The sequence below is a fragment of the Gavia stellata genome, chromosome 12, assembly GCF_030936135.1.
Source record: "Gavia stellata isolate bGavSte3 chromosome 12, bGavSte3.hap2, whole genome shotgun sequence".
Classification (NCBI taxonomy): domain Eukaryota; kingdom Metazoa; phylum Chordata; class Aves; order Gaviiformes; family Gaviidae; genus Gavia; species Gavia stellata.
The window spans coordinates 6,331,541-6,352,324 of record NC_082605.1 but is presented as its reverse complement, the minus strand read 5'-3'; the positions used below and the strand labels follow the sequence as shown (position 1 = coordinate 6,352,324).

The window sequence follows — 20,784 nt, the reverse complement described above, 5'->3', positions numbered from 1 at the left end:
TGTAGAGGAAAATAAAAAATGTTTGCTGATAGAGGTCACAAATGATAAAAGGTTCTGAGAACAGGTAAATCATTAAGAGGGTAAAGGAATGATACAAATCAGATTGGGTAACTTGTTAATGTGGCTGCAAGCAATATATTAAAAAAGCCAAATACTAACATTTTGTATGTAGGCATATAGGTAGGAGTGCTATTCAAGAAAACAAAGACTACAAATGTATCATGCTGATAATCAGCTGAATGGGAGCTACCTGTAAAATGCCGTGAGTAAAAAAGATAACGTAATCTTTGAGCAAATACGTAAGAATCTTGAGTAAGAGAAGAGGGATGGTATTACTGCCAGAGTTTTCTCCTAAGTGCACTTGATTCTAGAATAGTTTGCCTGGTCCTGCTTTCTACAACTCAAAAAAAAAAAACCCCAAAACCAAAGATAAGTTGGACAAAGTTCAGAGAACAGTCAGGAAGATGACTACAGAAGTAACAAAATGCCTTACTGTAAAGTACTGAGTAAGCCTGACCCATCTTGCACAACTAAGATGATACAGCCAGACGTGATCACAGTTTCGAAGTGTCTGTGTGGAGAACAGAAGGCTCTCCAGTATAAGAGATCAAATAACCAGAAAATGATGCTAGACAAATCCAAATGAGAAGTGAGAAGCCTGTTTTAGATATGTAGATACAGATATTTATCACTGACTGTTGTTCCAAATATGGCTATTTTGATTTATTCTCTGCGACTGCACAGCAAGCATGCCACAGAAGAGATTGTTAACAAAATGCCTTGGGTTTCTGTTGCTTAGAAGCGATGCAGTTGGGTCCTAAGTCAAGGTCAGTTACGAAATTGAGACTTCCATAGCACTGAAGATGAAGAGCTCTGTCATTCTTTGAAATCTAAATATGTTCTATTAAATACCATTGTTCTCACAGCCCTTTCAAAATCTTTTTCTTCATAAATTAGAAGTATCTGTGGTCTCTCTTCCCCCTATAGTTAGTATGTTTTAGTTTGGTTATTTTTGACAGTTTTGATTCCTTTGCAAGTAAAATGCACTGACAATTTTCGCTGAAGGCTTTCACAGTGAAATTAAAAATGCTTTTAGAGACTTTGCAAGGAATGGTGTAAAGCAAATACTGTTTCTCCAGTCCTTTCAGGAAAAGAATGTGTTTGCTTTTCTAATGCTCATGCCTACTACTTTGTATATGTCATTATTGTAGGGGTTCCCCATTTTCTCAGTGACAGATAACGAAGGCTTTTATTTAATTACAGTTGCTTTGTGTTGTACAGGTGAGCATAAGATTCACTTTATTCCGGGAATGATTGGCCCCTTTCTTGGTGTTACACTTGTTCCACAACCAGAAGTCCGGAATATCATGATCCCTATCTTCCATGACATGATGGACTGGGAGCAGAGAAAGAATGGAAACTTCAAACAGGTGAAGTCGCTACCCAAGCATTTGCAGTACTCTTTTTCTTGCTCTGTCTATCTGCAATGTCCAGCTGGAAGCAAGGAGTTTGTATCTGTTGATCCGTTTCTGATTGTGAAGATGTTGTCACGTAAATATATAGAGAATTTGAAGCATAATTCACAAAACTATTACAAGACACCCAAGATTATTTAAACAGTGCACTTTACAGCAAGCTACATGTCCCATGAACATAGAGAAGAGGAGCGATGTGCTCGGCACATCGGAGAGGAGGAAGAGAAAAGAATTTTCTAAGTGCTGGGCTCTCCCTGCTCCCATTGGTTTCACTTAGATTGTTAGTCAACCGTTAAAGGGGTCAGACTGAGAACCAAAAATGGAGACGTAAAGATTTAGCCAGTAAGATTTAGCTTGTGAAAGCAGTGGTCTTTGCTTCTCTGTCTTCAATTTCCAGCTAGAAAGTGGTATTGTATAATTAAATAATTATACCGTGCTTTGAAACAGACTTTGTGACTGTGTATTTTTTAAGAAATTGCAGCAGCTCTCCTGGAATGGTTATGCCCAACAACAGTTCCATAGTTTCCACCTGCTGTGAGCTCTGATTGCAAAACAAGGAGAGGAGTCTTCATCATTTTGTTGTCCAGTCATAGTCAGAGAATTGCTTAAATTTTCCACTGCAAAACAGTCCTGAAGTGCAAAGTATTAATAATGAAGGATTGGTTTGGACTGGATCCTCAGATGACAGTGCTTCATTGTCATTGTGTTTGGGGCAATACTGGGGGCAAATACCTACAGATAAGTGCTCTGAAGTAGTAAATCCTTTTATTTAAATTACCATAATTCATGTGATAATTTATTGTCCACAAACTCATTAAAATGCCAGATCTACTCTATCGTTCCAGGAGAATAACAGACTTTTTCCATAACCTGACCTATTAAAGGCTGTGTGGAAAAGTATTACCAGGAGCTTATGGTTTTTTTCCTCTCCAACTCCCTTGACTGTTACTATTAATTGCTACTACTATTATTACAGTAGCATTTGATCATGGTCCTCTTTTTGTTGTTTTAGCATAACAATAGAACAGTCCCTGCTCTGATAATTACAGTTCGAAGTACCTACAGTCATGTTCAAGCTTCTGGGCCTGTTTATACTTTCTCTATCAAGATGAACTCTTCATAATCTTAATTTAATTTTTATGCACACTAATGTATTCTAAACTAGAGCTCCAAGAATATTTCTTAAATTATCTATGAAGCAAATTTCCACACTGTTCTATGAAGCATATATCGTAACTTTCTAAGATTAAAGACAGAATAATCATCTGTATTAGTGAGAATTAAATAAATAGTTATATAGCACAAGATGTATTAAACCTTATTAACGTTAGCTGCTGGAACCAGGAAGTTATTTGTTGTCCAGTATAATGCTAGATAGCTGGACAGGTGCTTTACTGATTTCTGTCAAGTCATTGTAGATCACAAGCAAAGAGAGGGTAGGGTTTTTTTTTCATTTTGAGCTTCTCTTTACTTTTTGAATACTAAATTGGTTGTCAGAAAATATAAAAATCCTGGAAAATAGTTTTCAAACCCTTTCTGTATTTTCTTCAGTAGCTCATGTTTTAACTAGGTTATTTTTTCAGCGATACTGGATAACAATGCAGTCTGATTCATGGACTAAATCAGGTCTCCCTTTAATGATTTCAGCAACGAGGGCACCAACTCCATTTGTGTGTCACTGGGTGATTTGCTTTTCCTTCTCATCTTTACTTCCTTTGCAATTTGGCAGCTGAAAAACAAAGAGAAATTCAAACTATGCTTGTCTTTAAATAAAAACAAGCCATATTTCTACAAACAGTTTCAACCTTTAGGAACCTCTGTCTTCATTAGTACTGAAAGTATGTTTTCTACAAGATCTTGAAGGCTACATGCAATTGTTTTGTTTACTATTAGATACATTGATTTCTGCACTTGAATCAATTTTATGGGAATCATAAATCAAACTTGATAATAGGATATATTAGACTGGGGGGGAAATGAATACATATTCAAAACCTTTGTAAGGGAAGAGAAACACAATGGTACTGTTGTGGCTCTTTATGTACGTGTGACAAAAAAAATGCGTCATACAATCATAGAGAGGCTTGACAAAACTGTGTTTAACGAACACATAATCTTCCAATGTAATGATGCCTGGATGATTGGAAAGCATTACCTACCAGCAGAACCATCACAGCAGACCAGCGGCAATCACGCCACGAATTAGTTTCTCTGCGTGGATGTTCTGTTACAGTACAGGATATAGTTTATCTGATGTACTGGTTCACAGAAAATGTGTCAAAGCAATTTATTTGATAAGAGAATAAACTTCAGAAATTCCTGTGAAGAAGCAGTGTTACCTCCCCTGGGATGTTCATTTAGACCCTGATAAGCAAAAGGATAATTTAGTTTTAGTCCTCCTGTTTCACTGAAAAATGAGAAAGGTGTGTCCATTTAACTGAGCCACAGAGAAATAAATCACTCGCACATAGAAGCGGGCGGCCCCAGGGCATGAGAAATAAAATAATAAAAAGTATTTGGAACTCTGGTATTCTACAAGAACAGCTAATTTGTAACCAATCACTTCTTCATCCAGGTGGAAGCTGAGTTGATCGATAAGCTGGACAGCCTGGTATCCGAAGGAAAAGGTGATGAGAACTACAGGGAACTCTTCAGCCTGCTGTAAGCTATGACAGTTTCTGGTCCCTCTGTGTTGTGCAGGGTCATTGAAAGAGTCAAAGCAGTGATCTGTGCAGCTGCAGCGTCAGCGCTGGTCTTCAGAGAAAGCAGTAAAGGGCTTTCTGGCAGGTTTCCATGCCATAGCTCAGTGGAATAGAAATACATCACTCTAATTCTGAAAAGAATATAAAAACTTAAATTCTTCTTTGTCTTCTTTCTGTGAAAGCAGAAAAAGGCTGCACAGGTAAGTAGTTGTCATCCTGCTGTCAAAAACTGATTTGCTAGAGGAGCCAGTGCCTTTCTTTTTACATGGCAATAAGTGAAATCATGGCCCTAGGATTGTTTAGAGAAACAGTGTACTATCTAGCAAGTGAGGCCTTGTTATAGCAAAAGAGATTTTCCTCAGCATTATCCTTTGCTGCTTCCAATTTTGGAAGGTTGTGTTTTGGTTGGCTCAACAGTTGCAAATTGCTTCCTCCAGAGTCCATCTTGACACTGGATTTCTACTCCCTTTGACACCAAAAATCTGTACTCATAAGGATAAACTTAAAGACTTTACATCTGACTTTCTGCTTAGTTGTCTTTGATTACTGATCTGTCTCCAAATTTCATTTCCAGTGATCCTCATTTATTTCAAAAGGACTTATTTTGAACTCAGAGAGTCCAGAGCAGTTAACCCTAAATCTTTTAATATTCCAGCGAGCCCTAGAGATCATTAGCAGAATTTCAGCCATACATTCCAGACAATTTTATGTGGCCTCCAATAGCATGCTGGCAGTTTGAGGCATAAACCTTTGTTTCGCTAGAACCAATACTTGTATTTCTGAATTTACAATTGCACATTCATTCATTTTCAAGATAGATAAGCCTGCCCATCCTGTATGCTTATCCTTAGGAAGCATGTAAATGTACTCGGTTTTGATTTGTGTATATTCAGCCTTGGGAAGTCTGCCACATTATGTGTACAGGTAACGTAAGTCTATTTTAGGGATAAAGGAAAGAAAATATCGATCCTTTTTTTTTTTCACCAGGCAAGAGGAATTTTGTGCATTTCCTTTGCTCCAAGTGAAGACATATGTTAGCTGAAATGTTAAGAATCCAGGGACTGTAGCTTGTTACTCATTTTGAGATGATAGTGACTGGATGTATTACCAAGAAACACAGCCTGGAAGTCCAGCAACCTTTTAGTTTATATTTGCTACTGACTTTTCTGAGAACAAGATGAACTTTGAGGAAACAAATCCACAGTTCCTTGAAGTTAATAAATGCTGTGTGAAATAAACAGTTGACCCTGAATTCTACTGTCTCAACTATACTGCTGAAATGTGAGTTGGCTCCCTCAGCTGGGAATCATTCCAGTCCAGAAGAGTTTGCCTCTTCTGAGGGACATGTATGACACCCAACAGAATTTCTTTCCTCTTGCCAGTGTAGAATTGGCAAGTTCTTTGACCGGAGATCCAGTTTCAGGGAACTAGCTTTTAAATTTGCTTTCTTTTTTCACTTTTTAAATATGATTTCAGTGTTCTCGCTCTAGCCTTCTCTCATCCTTCACAATGGTCTCAGTGAGATGCTGTATTGCCTCATTTGCTGAGCAGGAACAGATTGCCTTTATTTATTTACAGTTTAAATAAATTGTGATTCAAGGTTGGTTGGTTGCTGATCAGAGACGAAAATTTATGTGGGGATGAGCAAAGAGGTATTTGCAGTAGGTTTAGACTCCCAACTTCTGACTGCTGTTAGCAGTATTTAAGCTACAGGTAATAATGTGGGAATCAACTGATGCCACGAACATTGCTCTTTTTCATATATTTTAAATGGCAACATGAAGATACTTTTCCTTCTGCTGTCAATTCTGTAATTTCCTTGTCTTTGCTTCATGCTGCCTGGAGTAGAACCCAGCTCTTTGGGCCTTATCCCAGGTAAGAAAGTAATTCTATGAATTTGTTTTATGAGGGAGAAACAAAGATGTCCGCAGCTGTCTGCATGCACTCTACCATTTCCCTGGAAGCCTCACCTGCTGTCTTTCCATCTCCAAACAGTTTGCTGGAGAAGATTGAGCAGGAAACGTGGCGGGAGACTGGAATCTCTTTTGTTACATCAGTTACTCGTCTCATGGAGCGTCTGCTTGACTATAGGTATCTGGCAACAACAATAATATATTCTAAGTATGAGAGGTTTGTAAAGAGATAGTACCAAATTTCTTTTCTACAGGGAATATTTTTATTGTTTATCAAGCGGCATGCTTCTCTGATGGCAAATATGTAAGCAAGCCTAACTCACTGCTGCTGGGTTCTGAGCAAAAATCCTAAGTCCTCATCTCTAGAGCCCTAATTCTCATTCTTGTATGCTCATTCCTGATAATAGCAAAGATAAAGAATTTTTTTAATTCGTAGCGTTGAACTAAGGTTTATTCGGGTTGCTAAATGATCAATCCCTTCTATCATTGAAATGATGTCACCTAATTCAGCAAAATAGATGCCAAATGCTCAATGTCAAATGCTGAACCAAGATGTGCTGAATGCCTCATCTAGACATGCAGGGTTGGAAAACTTCACCTGAGGGAAGTCTGACGTGTCAGCTGATGACACGTGTGCCAGACTCCACTATCAATCAGGCATCCTTTGTTTAGTTTTAGACCAAAGTTTGGAGGACTATTGTGTCAATACAGCTTTGATTCAGTTACAAGAAAGTATTTTAACTTCATATATATATATAAACAAACACACACACACATATATATGCACACATACTCAAAGAGTTGTTTTTATGGAATGATAGGCAATTTGAAACTATATAGAACTGCCCCAAATATTTTTCTTTAGCCTACTGACAATAGTTCAAATAATCTTTTCTTCTGCTCCTGCTCATTATAGGTGAAAACCTGTGACTAGGTTGGGTATTCTGCAGTCCCAGATCCTTTTCTGTGCTTTTTAGTTTGCTCTTTTTGTTATCCTTACCAGTTTGATCCAATCTCCTGTTTGTTTCCTGACAACAGCTGCTGTACAACTACTGTGCAAGACCAGATATCTGAGACACATTTAAAGGGAATGCAAGGGAGCTGATTTTTTTTTAATGACATTTGCTATCAACACAACTTTGATACACAGATACATGTTTTCATGCTTAATTGAGGAACAGCTCATTTTTAATACACAGCAGATTTTTTTCATTCCCAGAGCAGAACAGAACAGGGAACTGCACTGGAATTTGGAAATACACAGGCATCTCTAGGAGTCCAGCTGCCAGTTAGTTGACACATTAGTTCTCAAGAGTTTGCTGTGTCACTGCTTTAAAAATTTTGGCTCTTTTTCACAAATGAATGTGAATTTCTCAAATCAAGATTAGTAATTTCTGAAGCCTTTAACTTTTTATACTGCTTGAATAGAAATAATTTCTAAAATATTTCAGAAACTAAAGATAAATTCTGTGATTTAACTTACATATGAAAAAGTCAGTATCTAGTTTAAATTACTCAGGTTGTATCTTTCAGCGTGCCAGCACTACATTAGATAGCTGAATTTATGAAAGCTAATCCTTTGACTGGGAAACAACTAAACATTTACATCTGGATAAATAATAGTTTTTCACTTTTACAGTAGATCTTTCGTTCAGATGATTTTTGGCCACTACTATCTAATTTTTGTTCAGATTCTTGTAAGAAATGAAGTAGCAGTTGTTTCGGGTGCTTGTTCTCAGATGCAGACATGTAAGAGGACACTCAGTTCTCGTATCATTTAAGTCATAATACGGAAATTTTTCTTAGAGGAACTTTATAAAATAAAGTATATGATTAACTGTTGTTTGTGATCCAAGAAAACTCTGGAGGGTAAGATAGCTTCAAATTTATTTTAAAAGGACTTTTTTTGCAGATGTGTATTTCAACATTGCTCTGCTTTCTTAGGGACTGTATGAAAGGAGATGAAACAGAAAACAAGAAAATTGGCTGCACTGTTAACCTTATGGTAAAGATGTTTCCTTTATCTCTTTGTGATATTGTGCAATGTTGTCAAAACTGGGATGGGAAAGGTTGGGATAGGAATCTGTGTCAGGCAAGTGTAGCTTCAAAAACCGAGCACTGGGATGACAGAACAGAACGACAGGGATTGTGAGGATCCCCTGGAGGTCACTGGTCCAACTCTCTGCTTAAAGCAGGGCCAAATAGGTCAGGTTCCTCAGGCCTTGTCCAGCTGAGTTCTGAATATCCCTGTGACAGAAGTTCTACAACCTCTCTGGCCTTTTCTTTTAGCTTTTGACTACCTTCATTTCGAAAAAACATCATGACACTATAAAATGAGGGGGTTTGTTATGGTTTAACCCCAGCCAGCAACTAAGAACCACACAGCTGCTCACCCACTCCTCCCCGGTGGGATGGGGGAGAGAATCAGAAAGATAAAAGTGAGAAAACTTGCGGGTTGAGATAAAGACAGTTTAATAGATAAAGCAAAAGCCGCGCACACAAGCAAAGCGAAACAAGGAATTCATTCACAACTTCCCATTGGCAGGCAAGTGTTCAGCCATCTCCAGGAAAACAGGGCTCCATCACATGTAACGGTGACATGGGGAGACAAATGCCATCACTCCAAACGTCACCTTCCCCTCCCGCTCCACCCCCCACCCCCCTTCCTTCTTCCCCCAGCTTTTATTGCTGAGCACGAAGTCATATAGTCTGGAATATCCCTTTGGTCAGTTGGGGTCAGCTGTCCCGGCTGTGTCCCCTCCCAACTTCTTGTGCACCCCCAGCCTACTCGTCGGTGGGGTGGTGTGAGGAGCAGAAAAGGCCTTGACTCTGTGTAAGCGCTGCTCAGCAGTAACTGAAACATCCCTGTGTTATCAATCAACACTGTTTTCAGCACAAATCCAAAACACAGCCCCATACTAGCTACTATGAAGAAAATTAACTCTATCCCAGACAAAACCAGCACAGGGTTAAGTCAGTGTGAATGTGAAAAGAATCATTACTTTTCTTTTGCACTAATAATGTATTCTCTTTTCAATACCTTATACATACATAGATGTTCCTGATTGTCTTGAATGAAGGAAGAGTCTCAATAGGAATAACAACTCTCTCTTTTTCTTTCACAGAATTTCTATAAATCCGAAATTAACAAGGAAGAGATGTACATCCGCTATATCCACAAGCTGTGTGACATGCACTTACAGGCTGAGAACTATACAGGTTAGTAAGACATCGTATGGGGTCTGCTTGAAATCCTGGTGAAAGTTTTTGACTCTCCCAATGTTATAGACTAAGATCTGATTCATTCTTTTGGAAAAAAATTGTACAAATACAGTTATGGCAGTTGGGAAGATAGGAAGCTGAGGTCCAACTTATTCCCTCAAGTCAAATAATGTATGTCTATGCCCACATAACCATACGACTATTCCATTACACTCCAAATTTTACATTAAAGTGTTCTACAAGGAAGATGGATCAAAAAAATCCCAACAGTGGAATCAAATTTAGAGGAAGATTAAAATCACAAAACCACTGTTACATTTTCACTTGCCATATTTCCTTGCACTGTAGTATTTAGGGAGCACTTAGAAAGTGTATAGACTCTAATTCTGTGTTGTCCAAGCTCTGTTTACAGCTGCAGGCTCTAAATCTAGTTACATATCTGAATATCTATCTGTGCGTTTAAATCAAGTAGGTAGTAAAAAGAAACTTGACGGATTTGTACCTAAAAATCAGGTTCAGAGGAAACAGCTTTGTGGTGCTATTTTAAGTAATTGAATAATTTAATGATTGTCTAAGACTTCAGCATTTTTTCTCAAATTGTAAATCAGAAATTCCAGACTGTTTAAGATGCAGGTCTAGGGACCTTTCAACCTACTGGCTGTATTTTTTTGTTGTCATTGATTCAGTGTTCAATAATTGCATTTCCAACAGAGGCTGCATTTACTTTGCTTTTGTACTGTGAGTTGCTTCAGTGGGAGGACAGACCTCTGAGAGAGTTCCTGCATTACCCATCTCAGTCAGAGTGGCAACGTAAGGAAGGTCTGTGCCGTAAGATTATCCATTACTTCAACAAAGGGAAGGTATGCCAACTTCTTCTCTCTTCCAGCAGCTTCCTTCCCTTTTCCTGACTTGCTTAGGGTTTGCAACCCTATCATCTCAGTTCAGTAGTCTGGAAGTGAATTTGTATCAAAAGGTTTTATAACTTGACAAATTGCTTCTTGGCTCTCTGGACAAAAAAACAGATGAGAAAATGGACATGGGTATTTCATTGTGCATAACATTTCGAACTAGTTTAGGTAGGCCAACAGGGAAAGCACCAAAACATTTGCATACATTTAAACCAAACTTTGGATCACCTGATATGGCAGAAAGCTCTACGAATGCCAGTTCCTTAGCTCCTGGGGGGTGGGATTGCATTTTGTGGTTGTCTATGCAAATTGCTGTGTTATGACTCACTTAAGGACTTATTCTGTTTCTAACCTATAGAAGTAAATGGCAGGCAATGCACTGTAGGAGTCCCTTTATTAAAAAAGATTTAAGTCCTTTCAGTGTCACTGTTACTGTAAAGTGGCTTTCAATTAAAGTGCAGTTCCCTCCATTGCACAAGAAGAAAATCAATACATTTCAATTTCACATATTCGGTATGTTTTCCTACAATAAATTTTTTGGTTTTTAATTACTGCAGACGTAGGTGTGATAGTCCCTGGTGTCATGTCATTTTGGGAACATTTCAGAGGTGAACCTTAAAAGTGATACAATCTGTCAGAATATTTTCAAATTTTTCCCTTCTCTAGAAAAACTCCTACAGCTTATATTATTGGAAGGTAACGTCTGCATGTGCGCCTCAGGGTTGTTTTTGCCTGTGATGGCAATGACAGTGGCATTAAATACAAATGTGATTTGGTTCATATGGGGTGGCCATTCCAGATAATTCTTTCCTAACCCTGATAATAGAAAGTTACCTATGGCAGAGACATTCTCTACAGAACCTGCAAAAGGAAGTCAGATTCCTGTGTGTAGGAAGAAATGGTCTATTTATGAGGAAGTGATAAATTAAGAAGAATTATTTTTTGGGGCCAGAATTGTTCTTTTGTAATAAAACCGCATATGGGTCTCTTCTTAGTTTCAGAAATTTTAGGGTTTTTCAGACCGCACTTAAAAAAAATAAATTACTGACTTGTGCAAATATTGCAGTACTGTCTGACTAGACAAAGATGATATAGAGACTGTGTAAAACAAGTGAGCCTGCAATTTGGATAAAACAGGCAATCCATATATGCACTGAAGGGGAGTAAAAACTTGACGGATGTAATTTTTCTATAAAACTCCTAACAGATTATAGAGTGTTAACCTCTTGACGTTTTTCCCCCACTGGATGTTTTTGGAGTTGCTTGACTTTGTGTTTTAATCCTCCTTTATTATAAATGGTAGCTGAATGACTAAATAATCCACTTAAGTAGTGTGTGTGTCGCTCAAACTGTGGAACATGCTGAGAAGCCAAATCCTCCTGCTGCTTTTCAGCACTCTTTCTGTTGCTGTGTAACAGGGAACAGCTCAGGGAATGGAAGAAACTAGCTTCCCTCAACTTGGGTCTGATAGGTTTTTTCTGCACTACCTTAAGATGGTTCCTCCTCAGGTCCTGAAGAGTGGAATTTGTTGTTCTGTGTCCTTCAGTTGCATTTCTAGATTTAAGTTTCTCAGGCTGCTCCTGGCATCTTCCACTAAGGAAGGGGGTCAAAGCAGCATGAAAAGGGTATAAAAATTCTGCATATGTTAATGGGAAAATTTTCTCAGCACCGGAATGGGGGGAAACTATGGCCACAAGGCTGTCTTGTGAGTTTGACATAAAGGGCATGCCAGTGGAGGGCAAGGAGTGGTGGCATGGCCCATGGCAGGCCTGGAGCACTGCAGGGGAGGTGCAGAATTGAGTAACTCCCATTCTCAATATTGTTGGTAGCAGCCCTGTGCTGGGAAGGAACAAGGTGTTCCAAAGCCCTTTTAGCCTTCAGTCCCGTCGTGTGCTCCTTCCTACTGATTTCTGCTATGCTTTGAATTGATTTATGGCTCAGTCGGCAGCATGTGCAAGTACGTAACTTTAAATGAAGATTTATTTTTTATTAACTCACAGTTACAATTTTTTTCTATTAAAACTCAAGGTTTTCTAGTTGAAGAAGACTGTGAGTAGAACTGTTTGAACCTGATTGATCACGCTTCTGGACAGCAATTGCGTGAAAACTACACAACCCTTTCCTGTCCAGTTCACTGCTAGATTTTATTAACTAAAAATTTTGACCAGCTCCCATCACAGCATCGCAGTGTGTATTCTCCTTAGCGCCACCCAAGTGCTGTGAGAGACCCAAAGCTGTACTTCCAAAGCAGTTCATTTTTAGATCATGTGCTCCATTCCCAACATTTAAACTAATTTCTCTTGTGCACCCTCATGTGAATCATATTTCCAAAAGAAATATGCACATTGGGATGTGAGTAAATAAAGGTTGCCATTCGTAAATGTCAATTGTCTCTATCTGTGCCTCCTTGTGTGCAGTCAGTAGCGCTCAACTGAGAGTTGCTGGTGCCATAGGAGAAAGCTGCAATAAATGTCATATGAATGTGCTTTTCAAGTGAAGGACATAATACAGAACATGCAAGCAGATCAGACATCAGCAGAACAGAAAGCAGTAATGAAGGAAATTAACAGTGGAGACATTAGGAAATTATTTGGAGGGGGGGAAAATTATGCTTTAGAGGGAAGTGACACTTGCGTAGCACATGGAATTACATATTAAATTTCTACACTGTGAAAATGGTACTCATTAACATCACAGATTTTAAAACTGAGGATCCCAGTGAGTCAGATATCCATTCATTCTCTTTTCTTTTCAAATATCTGCAAACTCTCTTCTCTCGAAGAAGTTACCTGTATAATTGTGTTTCTTCGCTTCTCTATCTCATCTTGTATCTACAGAATACTCAGCTAGCACAGTGGAATTTCTCTGTGTGGAAATCTAACTGAAACGAAGAGAAGAAGCCTGAGTTAGGCTGACAGGAATAGTATCAGGGTACATGTAGAAGAGCTAGTATAAAGAGAAATAAGATGCGGTTACATGTTGTTAATTTAATTCACATCAGAAAAGGAGCATGAAAAGGTTACATCTTTAAGACCACCTCAAGGGAAGACAGCCAGCTAGCTTTCTGCTTCTGTCTGGAAGACAGATGAGAGAATTACGTAGGCTTTAGCCACAGCTAAATGTTTGTGTTTGCAAATATAAACACTTAACTGGTTAATGTTGTTGATCCCAATTCAGTGTATCAATTTGTATGTCATGGACTTTTACAATCCACAGCAAAAGTCCTATTAATTTCTGATCACAGAAACCTAAGTAATATTCTCTGTAGTCAAGTAACTGGTCTTTCAGTTAATTTCCTATTGTATGTATTGTATTTATCTAAATAAATCTCAGGCTTCCCATCATCCCAAACTACTACTACTACTATCAGAATATCCAAATTGATTCTAAAAGAGTCTTTTATTTAGCAAGTTCTTATGTAAGTTTTTGTAATTAACTGAAGCTAAAGAGATGTAGGATCATTGTTTTTGCCGTTTTAGTTCTTACAACTATCCCTTCTTTTAATAAAAAAGTTCTTACACTTACTGGTTTTGCTATTCAGAGGAAAAAAAGCTTTGCTGGTATTAAGGATGAGAGAACAGACACGAAAATGTGTGTGCATAAAGGGAAGCATTGTAAAGTACCTAATACACTAAATCAAACAGCGCAGAGATTGACTTTTTTAAGTGGGGGTACATGTAGTCAGAAAAACTATTTCCATATTAAGTGCTAATATTTTACATAATTACTGTTCATTACTGCTACCAATCATTTACAATATTGCTATTAATATTCTTAAAACTTAAGGTGATAGTTTAACTCACACATTAATTTTGTTTTCACTGCAACAGGGTCCCAGTTAAAACAACTGGCAAGTTAGCCCAGTAATGCACAAAAGTTAATCCAGTAAAGGTCCAACTGAGACCTTGGTGTTCTAGATCCTTTATATAAGTATGGCAAGAAACAGTCGTTCCCCCAAAAGGCTTCCAATCTATGCAGCTAAAAGATGATGGGAGAGGCGATTTCAGTTCAGGGGTGGTAAATGAGCACTCTAAAAAGCTAAGTGAGGTAACAGGGGAGCCTTTCTCTCAATGCGGGGGCGCCCAAACTCAGTATCTTTCTTCCTTACCTCTGAGGGTGATCAGTATGGTGTGCTAGAGAAAATTTATTGTATGCAGACTGTAAGTTGAAGAAATGAGTTTTGCTTTCAGTTCTGAATATGGATATTCACTCACTGCAATAGTGCAGGTCAGTTCTGAGGATGTTTTGTCTCTATATTTGAGTGTTTCCCGTTGCTTGACAGTTTCGTGCTTTCAGTAGGAGGTAGCAGCCCTGGGAAGGGGAGCGCTTTGCTGGGGAGCTAAGCCCTAGCTCTTTACTCCAGGGAGTTTTAGTGCAGAAAGCAAAGGAGCTATTGGGGCTGGGTTAAAGGGGTGTCTAACAAGAAGAAAAATTCTTAGTTGTATTATCTTTCTCTAAATAAGTTCCCAGTCTCCTGAGTGAACTGTCAGTAACAAGCAGTATGTGTGTGTAATTTCAATGGAACATATGCCTCCGTTACCATCTTGAAGAAGGAATTAATCTGAAATTTAATGGCACCTGTGTCATCACACTGCATTTTCACATCTAATTGCCAGCATTTCATACCAAATGAATTCCCAAAATTGAGTTTCCATATTCCTCTCAGCTGAGTTGGCAATAACATTCTGTTTGCTGTGACTGTGATTTGCTTTGGTTTCACAGAGCTGGGAGTTTGGAATCCCGCTGTGCAGAGAATTGGCCATACAGTATGAAAGTCTCTATGATTATCAGAGTCTCAGCTGGATTCGGGTAAGTAGCAACCGGTTCCTCTCCTTGCAGACTCTCATGTCATTCCCCAGGGAATTTTGCTCTCCTGTCAGAACATTCTGAATATAAAAAAATAATCATACTCCCTATACAGCTCCTTTTACAGTGACTCTTTTGCCATTGATTCATTTTGATGACTTTGCAGGTCCACTGAAGTAATTCCTAACAGTAAACTTCCACGAGTGTATGGAGACAGCACACACAGGGGAGCTGGGCTTACTATTGCAATTGCATATTTCTATATTTTTTTGCATAAAATACTTTTTTTCTTTTTAAAAAACCACACATATATTTCATTTTAACTCCAAAAATATCAAGGACAGCTTGTGCCTCAGTTGACATAAGAGGAACAAGAGAGAAAGAATGGAGAAGGCAAACATTTATGGCATTCTTGTCAATTTACAAGAATCTGGTCCTCCGGTAACACCAAACACGTGATGAAATCAGGGCATATTTGCAGCATCGTGCTTTAATCAGAAAAAGTCAAACTTCTGGTTGTTATTCAAAAGCTTTATGAATGTGAAAGTATTTCATCTGCTTTTGTCCCCTGGGGTAGCATGCATATATCCAAATTTAAGATTTATGCTGTGTGGATGTATTCTTATACACAGTGGTTTAAATTCTCTTTAAACGTCAAATTTATTCTCATCTGAAGATATCTGTCTAACTAGGTCTCATGAACAGCACTTCTGAAGAACCTGCTTTCTTCAAAGTGGCCCTAAAGAGAGTACGGGTGTCTTGGTTGTGCACTTATTTATTGTAGACATCTAAAACAGAGCAGTGTGAAAATTTATCCTGGTGTACAGGAAATAACATATCGGTAAAGTGGTCGTGAATGATGAGCAAACAAACTTATTAAAGGCTTAGTCAAGTCATGCATCAAGACTTTCTTTCCTAAACCAGCAGTAACTTAGCTATTCTTGCTGCCTCTTTATTATCTGGATTTAATCAGCTGGCAGGTGAAGAGCATCTCAGCTGATCAGTATAACTAATTCACCTCATCCTTTCGCTCACCTGTGTGTGATCTGTTTTCTGTTCAAGTTTCCTAAATCTGTGTTGACCTGAACTGACTTGAATTTCTCCCCACTCTAAAGAGTTTCTCTCTATGCCATTCACATCATTCAACACATTCCTTTATTCTTCCTGCAATGACTTTGGGACCTTCTCCATTTTAGAAAAGGCGTTAATATATGTGGGAATCGAGAACAAAACCTTCAGGCAATATTCTAAGTCAAAGCTGCTGTTAGGGTTCCCTGCAGTGGAAGCAAGGATGTCAAACTGATTCTTCTCTTTAAAAAGCTATCTTTTTGCTACAGTGAAATTCCAGTGAGCCTTTCAACTGAGGTTCTGTTTGGCAAGGGGTCTTGAAATCCCACTCTTGATACAAATGCTAGCACAGTGCCACAAAACTAATAATTGGAAGTAGAGAAAAGTCCTTTTACTTTTTCCAAACCCCTTTTATCTTCCATGTTAAACCTACTCGTGCACAGAGCTGTAGAAAATTTAATTTTGTTTCATCCTTTTTCATGCCCTTCAACTCAATTAAGGCAAACCCAATTGAACTGATACTATTTTCCAGACAGTGGAATAGATTCTGAACTCTAGGAGAGAATAGGACACTGTGAGCCAGGCAACATAGATCTTATTCACAGCTTTGCCATTAATTCTGCAATGCAAAGAAAATTACATGCGAGACCCGTTTAATTTAAAATGAGATACAACAGAAAAATATTCATATATCTTCTCCAAAAATATAAAATGAGTACGACGATACTATAGTCTGTTCCACCATGTAGACTGTTTAATTAATAATTTTTATCTTTAAAAGAATTTCGATCTTTTCATTAAAAATTGTGGGCGCAAAAGAGTAATGTGATATTTTAATGTTTTAAGTGCAGCCTTAAGGGTCTGACAGCAGCTATCTTTTTCCTCCACAGAAAATGGAAGCTACCTATTATGATAATATCATGGAGCAGCAGCGCTTAGAACCTGAGTTTTTCAGAGTTGGTTTTTATGGTCGGAAATTCCCATTTTTCCTGCGGGTAAGCCAGACTTACACAAAATTTGACAAAGTGATTAGGCTCAGAGTAGCAGTTAAGGCTTTGTATTTTTTTGTCATGGAGATATGATGTCTGCCATTCAGCTTATTTTTTTTTACGCCTGCACAAGTAGAAACAGCTTTCTGGCTGAACTGAAGGATGGCAGTTGGCAGCCAGTCACAAGCAGAGTCCCTCAGGGCTCAGTTTTGGGACCGGTCTTGTTTAATATATTTGGTGATGATCTGGATGAGGGGATCGAGTGCTCCCTCAGCAAGTTTGCAGACAACACCAAGTTGATCTGCTCGAGGGTAGGAAGGCTCTGCAGGGGGATCTGGACAGGCTGGATCCATGGGCCCAGGCCAATTGTATGAGCTTTAATAAGGCCAAGTGCTGGGTCCTGCACTTTGGCCACAACAACCCCATGCAACGCTACAGGCTTGGGGAAGAGTGGCTGGAAAGCTGCCCGGCGGAAAAGGACCTGGGGGTGTTGGTTGACAGCCGGCTGAAGATGAGCCAGCAGTGTGCCCAGGTGGCCAAGAAGGCCAACGGCATCCTGGCCTGTATCAGAAATAGTGTGGCCAGCGGGAGCAGGGAGGTGATGGTGCCCCTGTACTCGGCGCTGGTGAGGCCACACCTCGAATGCTGTGTTCAGTTTTGGAGCCTTCACTGCAAAAAGCACATTGAGGTGCTGGAGCGTGTCCAGAGAAGGGCAATGAAGCTGGTGAGGGGTCTGGAGCACAAGTCTTATGAGGAGCGGCTGAGGGAACTGGGGTTGTTTGGTCTGGAGAAGAGGAGGCTGAGGGGAGACCTCATTGCTCCCTACAACTACCTGAAAGGGGGTTGTAGAGAGGTGGGTGTTGGTCCCTTCTCCCAAGTGACAAGTGATAGGACAAGAGGAAATGGCCTCAGGTTGCACCAGGGGAGGTTTAGGCTGGATATTAGGAAAGATTTCTTTACTGAGAGAGTGGTGAAGCACTGGAAGAGGCTGCCCAGGGAGGTGGTGGAGTCACCCTCACTGGAGGTGTTCAAGGAACATGTGGACGTGGCACTGCGGGACATGGTTTAGTGGGCATGGTGGGGTTGGGTTGATGGTTGGACTTGATGATCTTACAGGTCTTTTCCAACCTTAGTGATTCTGTGATGTGGTCCACTGGGAGTGTTCTTAGGAGCAGAGATCAGAAATTTGTCTCATGCCTGTGTGTATTTTTGACGATCTGCAGATGCAGCACAAATTGCCTCTATATTAAGCAAAATGCTGTATTGCAGCAATGTTGGGTCATTACTCAACTAATTTTCATCCTCTGAAATTATCACGCTTTAAAAAGTCTCACATGACAGAATTATTCTAATACCAGACTGATGACTCTCTTATGCTGTCTACAAGCGAAAATTTCCTCTCTTCAACAAAAAACCTAGCAGCTTCTCTGGACGCGTCCTCACTTTGAGCTTACTGTCTGCTGGTGTATACAGGATCAGCTGGGTCTGCAATCCATTTAAAAAGTGAAATTATCTTCTTTTCCTAATGAGGAATCAAACTTAAAATGGATATTTGTACAATGTCTTGTTGCTAGTTTAGGGCGAGGAAGGAATAGAATCTGACAACTGCTGTAAGAGCTGTCTGAAAATTGACGGTAGATGCCATCTAGCTTGACAGGACAAGCTAACTTGAAGCGTGCTTTCAAGGACGGGTGCTACATGTTTTGTGCTCTCTTTAAAGAAATAGTTTGACAAGAGATGGCACCACTCTTCAGTTATACAGTAAGAAGCTACAGAAAGCCAAACTGTGTACCATTTTGAAAACTGCACTCTTAAATTTCCCTCTGATTACTAAGTATTTTTTTTTAACTAGGATTTAAACATTGGTGTTTAATTACAGTCTTTCAGTCTTTTAATGGAAACACGGGTGGGGGAAATAAAGGCAAGTTGGAATTAATCAAGGTGGAAATACCAGTGGATAAAGGGTGGCTTCACCTTATTGAAAAGTTAAGTTGAACAGCGCTATAATGTAGCAGCCTGAATCAGTGTGTAGAACACACTGGCAGAGGACTCTGAGGAAATGGCAAGTGTTGCAGTATGAAGCAGTAGCTACCCTTTCATGAAGGTCTCCAGAGAAAACTGACAATTTCTTTTTTTATATCTAACAAAGTCATGGCACATAAGCGTTCCTACATTTGAAGTAGTATCAGTGAATCTAGCTTATTGTATTATGGATCCTACAGTTTTATCTTGGATCCTGCATGGCCTACGCATTTAACACTGCACGGGTTTTCAGCGCACAGCACTTACTCTTTGAGAAACGGTGTAACAATATGGGTACTTGGCTGGAGACATTAACAGCGAACATGAGCGTACATAATTATAATCCTTGTTAATTCTGCAATTATATTTGCTAGCAGTACTTCTGATAGCAGATTACTAATGTAGCAATCTCATTAGAAGTCATCCTCCTCCTTTCTCTCTCTAATGATCCATACAGCGTACACATTGCGAAGCACAGACTAAGCCCATTAGCAATCACATCAGCATGGATCACACTGTAAAGAGATTGGAAGCAGCTATTCTAGAGGAGAAAAAGATTTACATGGATTTAAAATTTTCAAATGGATATGGGAGTGATTTAAAGTGATCAAATAACTCCATGCCCTTTTCTCGTTTATTTTTCTATTGCTGTATAGCTTAAGACAGAAAATAACTACTTCTTTCTATATCCTCGATTTTGAAGGCCCTTTGTCTAGAAGTCATTGTTCCTGTTTCTATGAATTCCGCATCTATTTCTAGCCTTCCTACATAAGTAAATTAAAACTGTCCATGTCTTCCGCTTACCAGAAGTTCACGTAAGGCCTGACAAGCCACACTCTGAGATCTTGTGTTGGCAGCTGTCTGAAAACTCTATTAAATTTAGCTTTGAGGTGTTTTCAGGGCATTATTTTTAGAATCACAATAACTTTATTTATAGGCTTACAGTTTTCTGGATTGCTGCAACCAAAAACTAAAATAGAGAATGCAGTAAGTGTCATGAAGAGATTCACCTTCAAACATGGACTCACTCCAAATTTAATAATAGCTGCAAAGTTTGGGCATTACAGACTGAACTGTCAAGATTCATCATGCAATTTTTCTCCCAGTTCATAGGTTGCTGTGACTGATGCATACAAAGTGACATATGTCACAGCTGGAACGTAGATCTGTTCCATAAACTTGAAATGCAAAGCCAAAGATAACTGCACTCCTTGGCCGTGTTTTATGATTGGGTTTTGCTGCTTTCTCTTTGATTTGGCTACAAGATCAGGAACTGCTTGGCCAGAACCCTTTTCCAGAGCAATTAACAAAACATTATTGCATATACTGCAGCTTCTAAATGCAAGAAATAGAAGGGGGGGAACTGTTCTTGTTTTCTGGGATTCTTTCTTTGGTTTATGAAGGTGGAAAATCTCCCTGTACTTCTAGTTATTGTTACGTGTATGAGAGTTAAAACTACCAGAATTAGAGAATTTGCCTGTTTTGATTGGTCTTGCATCAGGAGACATTAACACCAATCGAAATTGTGTTTTGTGGTAGTAGGGTTAAGACACTGGAATACAATCTTGATGACACTGAGGACTTTAGAAATCCTGTATCTTGCTGTTCAAAGCTTGAGATGGCTCAAAAAGCGTCCAAGAACTCTGCACAAGGGGTTTAATGCCTCAAGAGGCGTATCT

At 39.1% G+C, this 20,784-nt stretch overlaps 1 protein-coding gene across 1 annotated transcript in view; it reads left to right on the top strand.

Moving 5' to 3' along the window:
• Nucleotides 1-20,784, top strand: part of DOCK3 (dedicator of cytokinesis 3) — a 196,191-nt gene that overhangs the window by 152,799 nt on the left and 22,608 nt on the right. Inside the window, exons 31-39 of the mRNA XM_059823157.1 lie at nt 1,282-1,430; nt 4,051-4,136; nt 6,026-6,052; nt 6,173-6,268; nt 8,035-8,095; nt 9,216-9,309; nt 10,024-10,172; nt 14,943-15,029; nt 16,985-17,089. Of these exons, the coding sequence (XP_059679140.1) occupies nt 1,282-1,430; nt 4,051-4,136; nt 6,026-6,052; nt 6,173-6,268; nt 8,035-8,095; nt 9,216-9,309; nt 10,024-10,172; nt 14,943-15,029; nt 16,985-17,089 (854 nt within the window). The remainder of the gene's footprint in view (nt 1-1,281; nt 1,431-4,050; nt 4,137-6,025; nt 6,053-6,172; nt 6,269-8,034; nt 8,096-9,215; nt 9,310-10,023; nt 10,173-14,942; nt 15,030-16,984; nt 17,090-20,784) is intronic.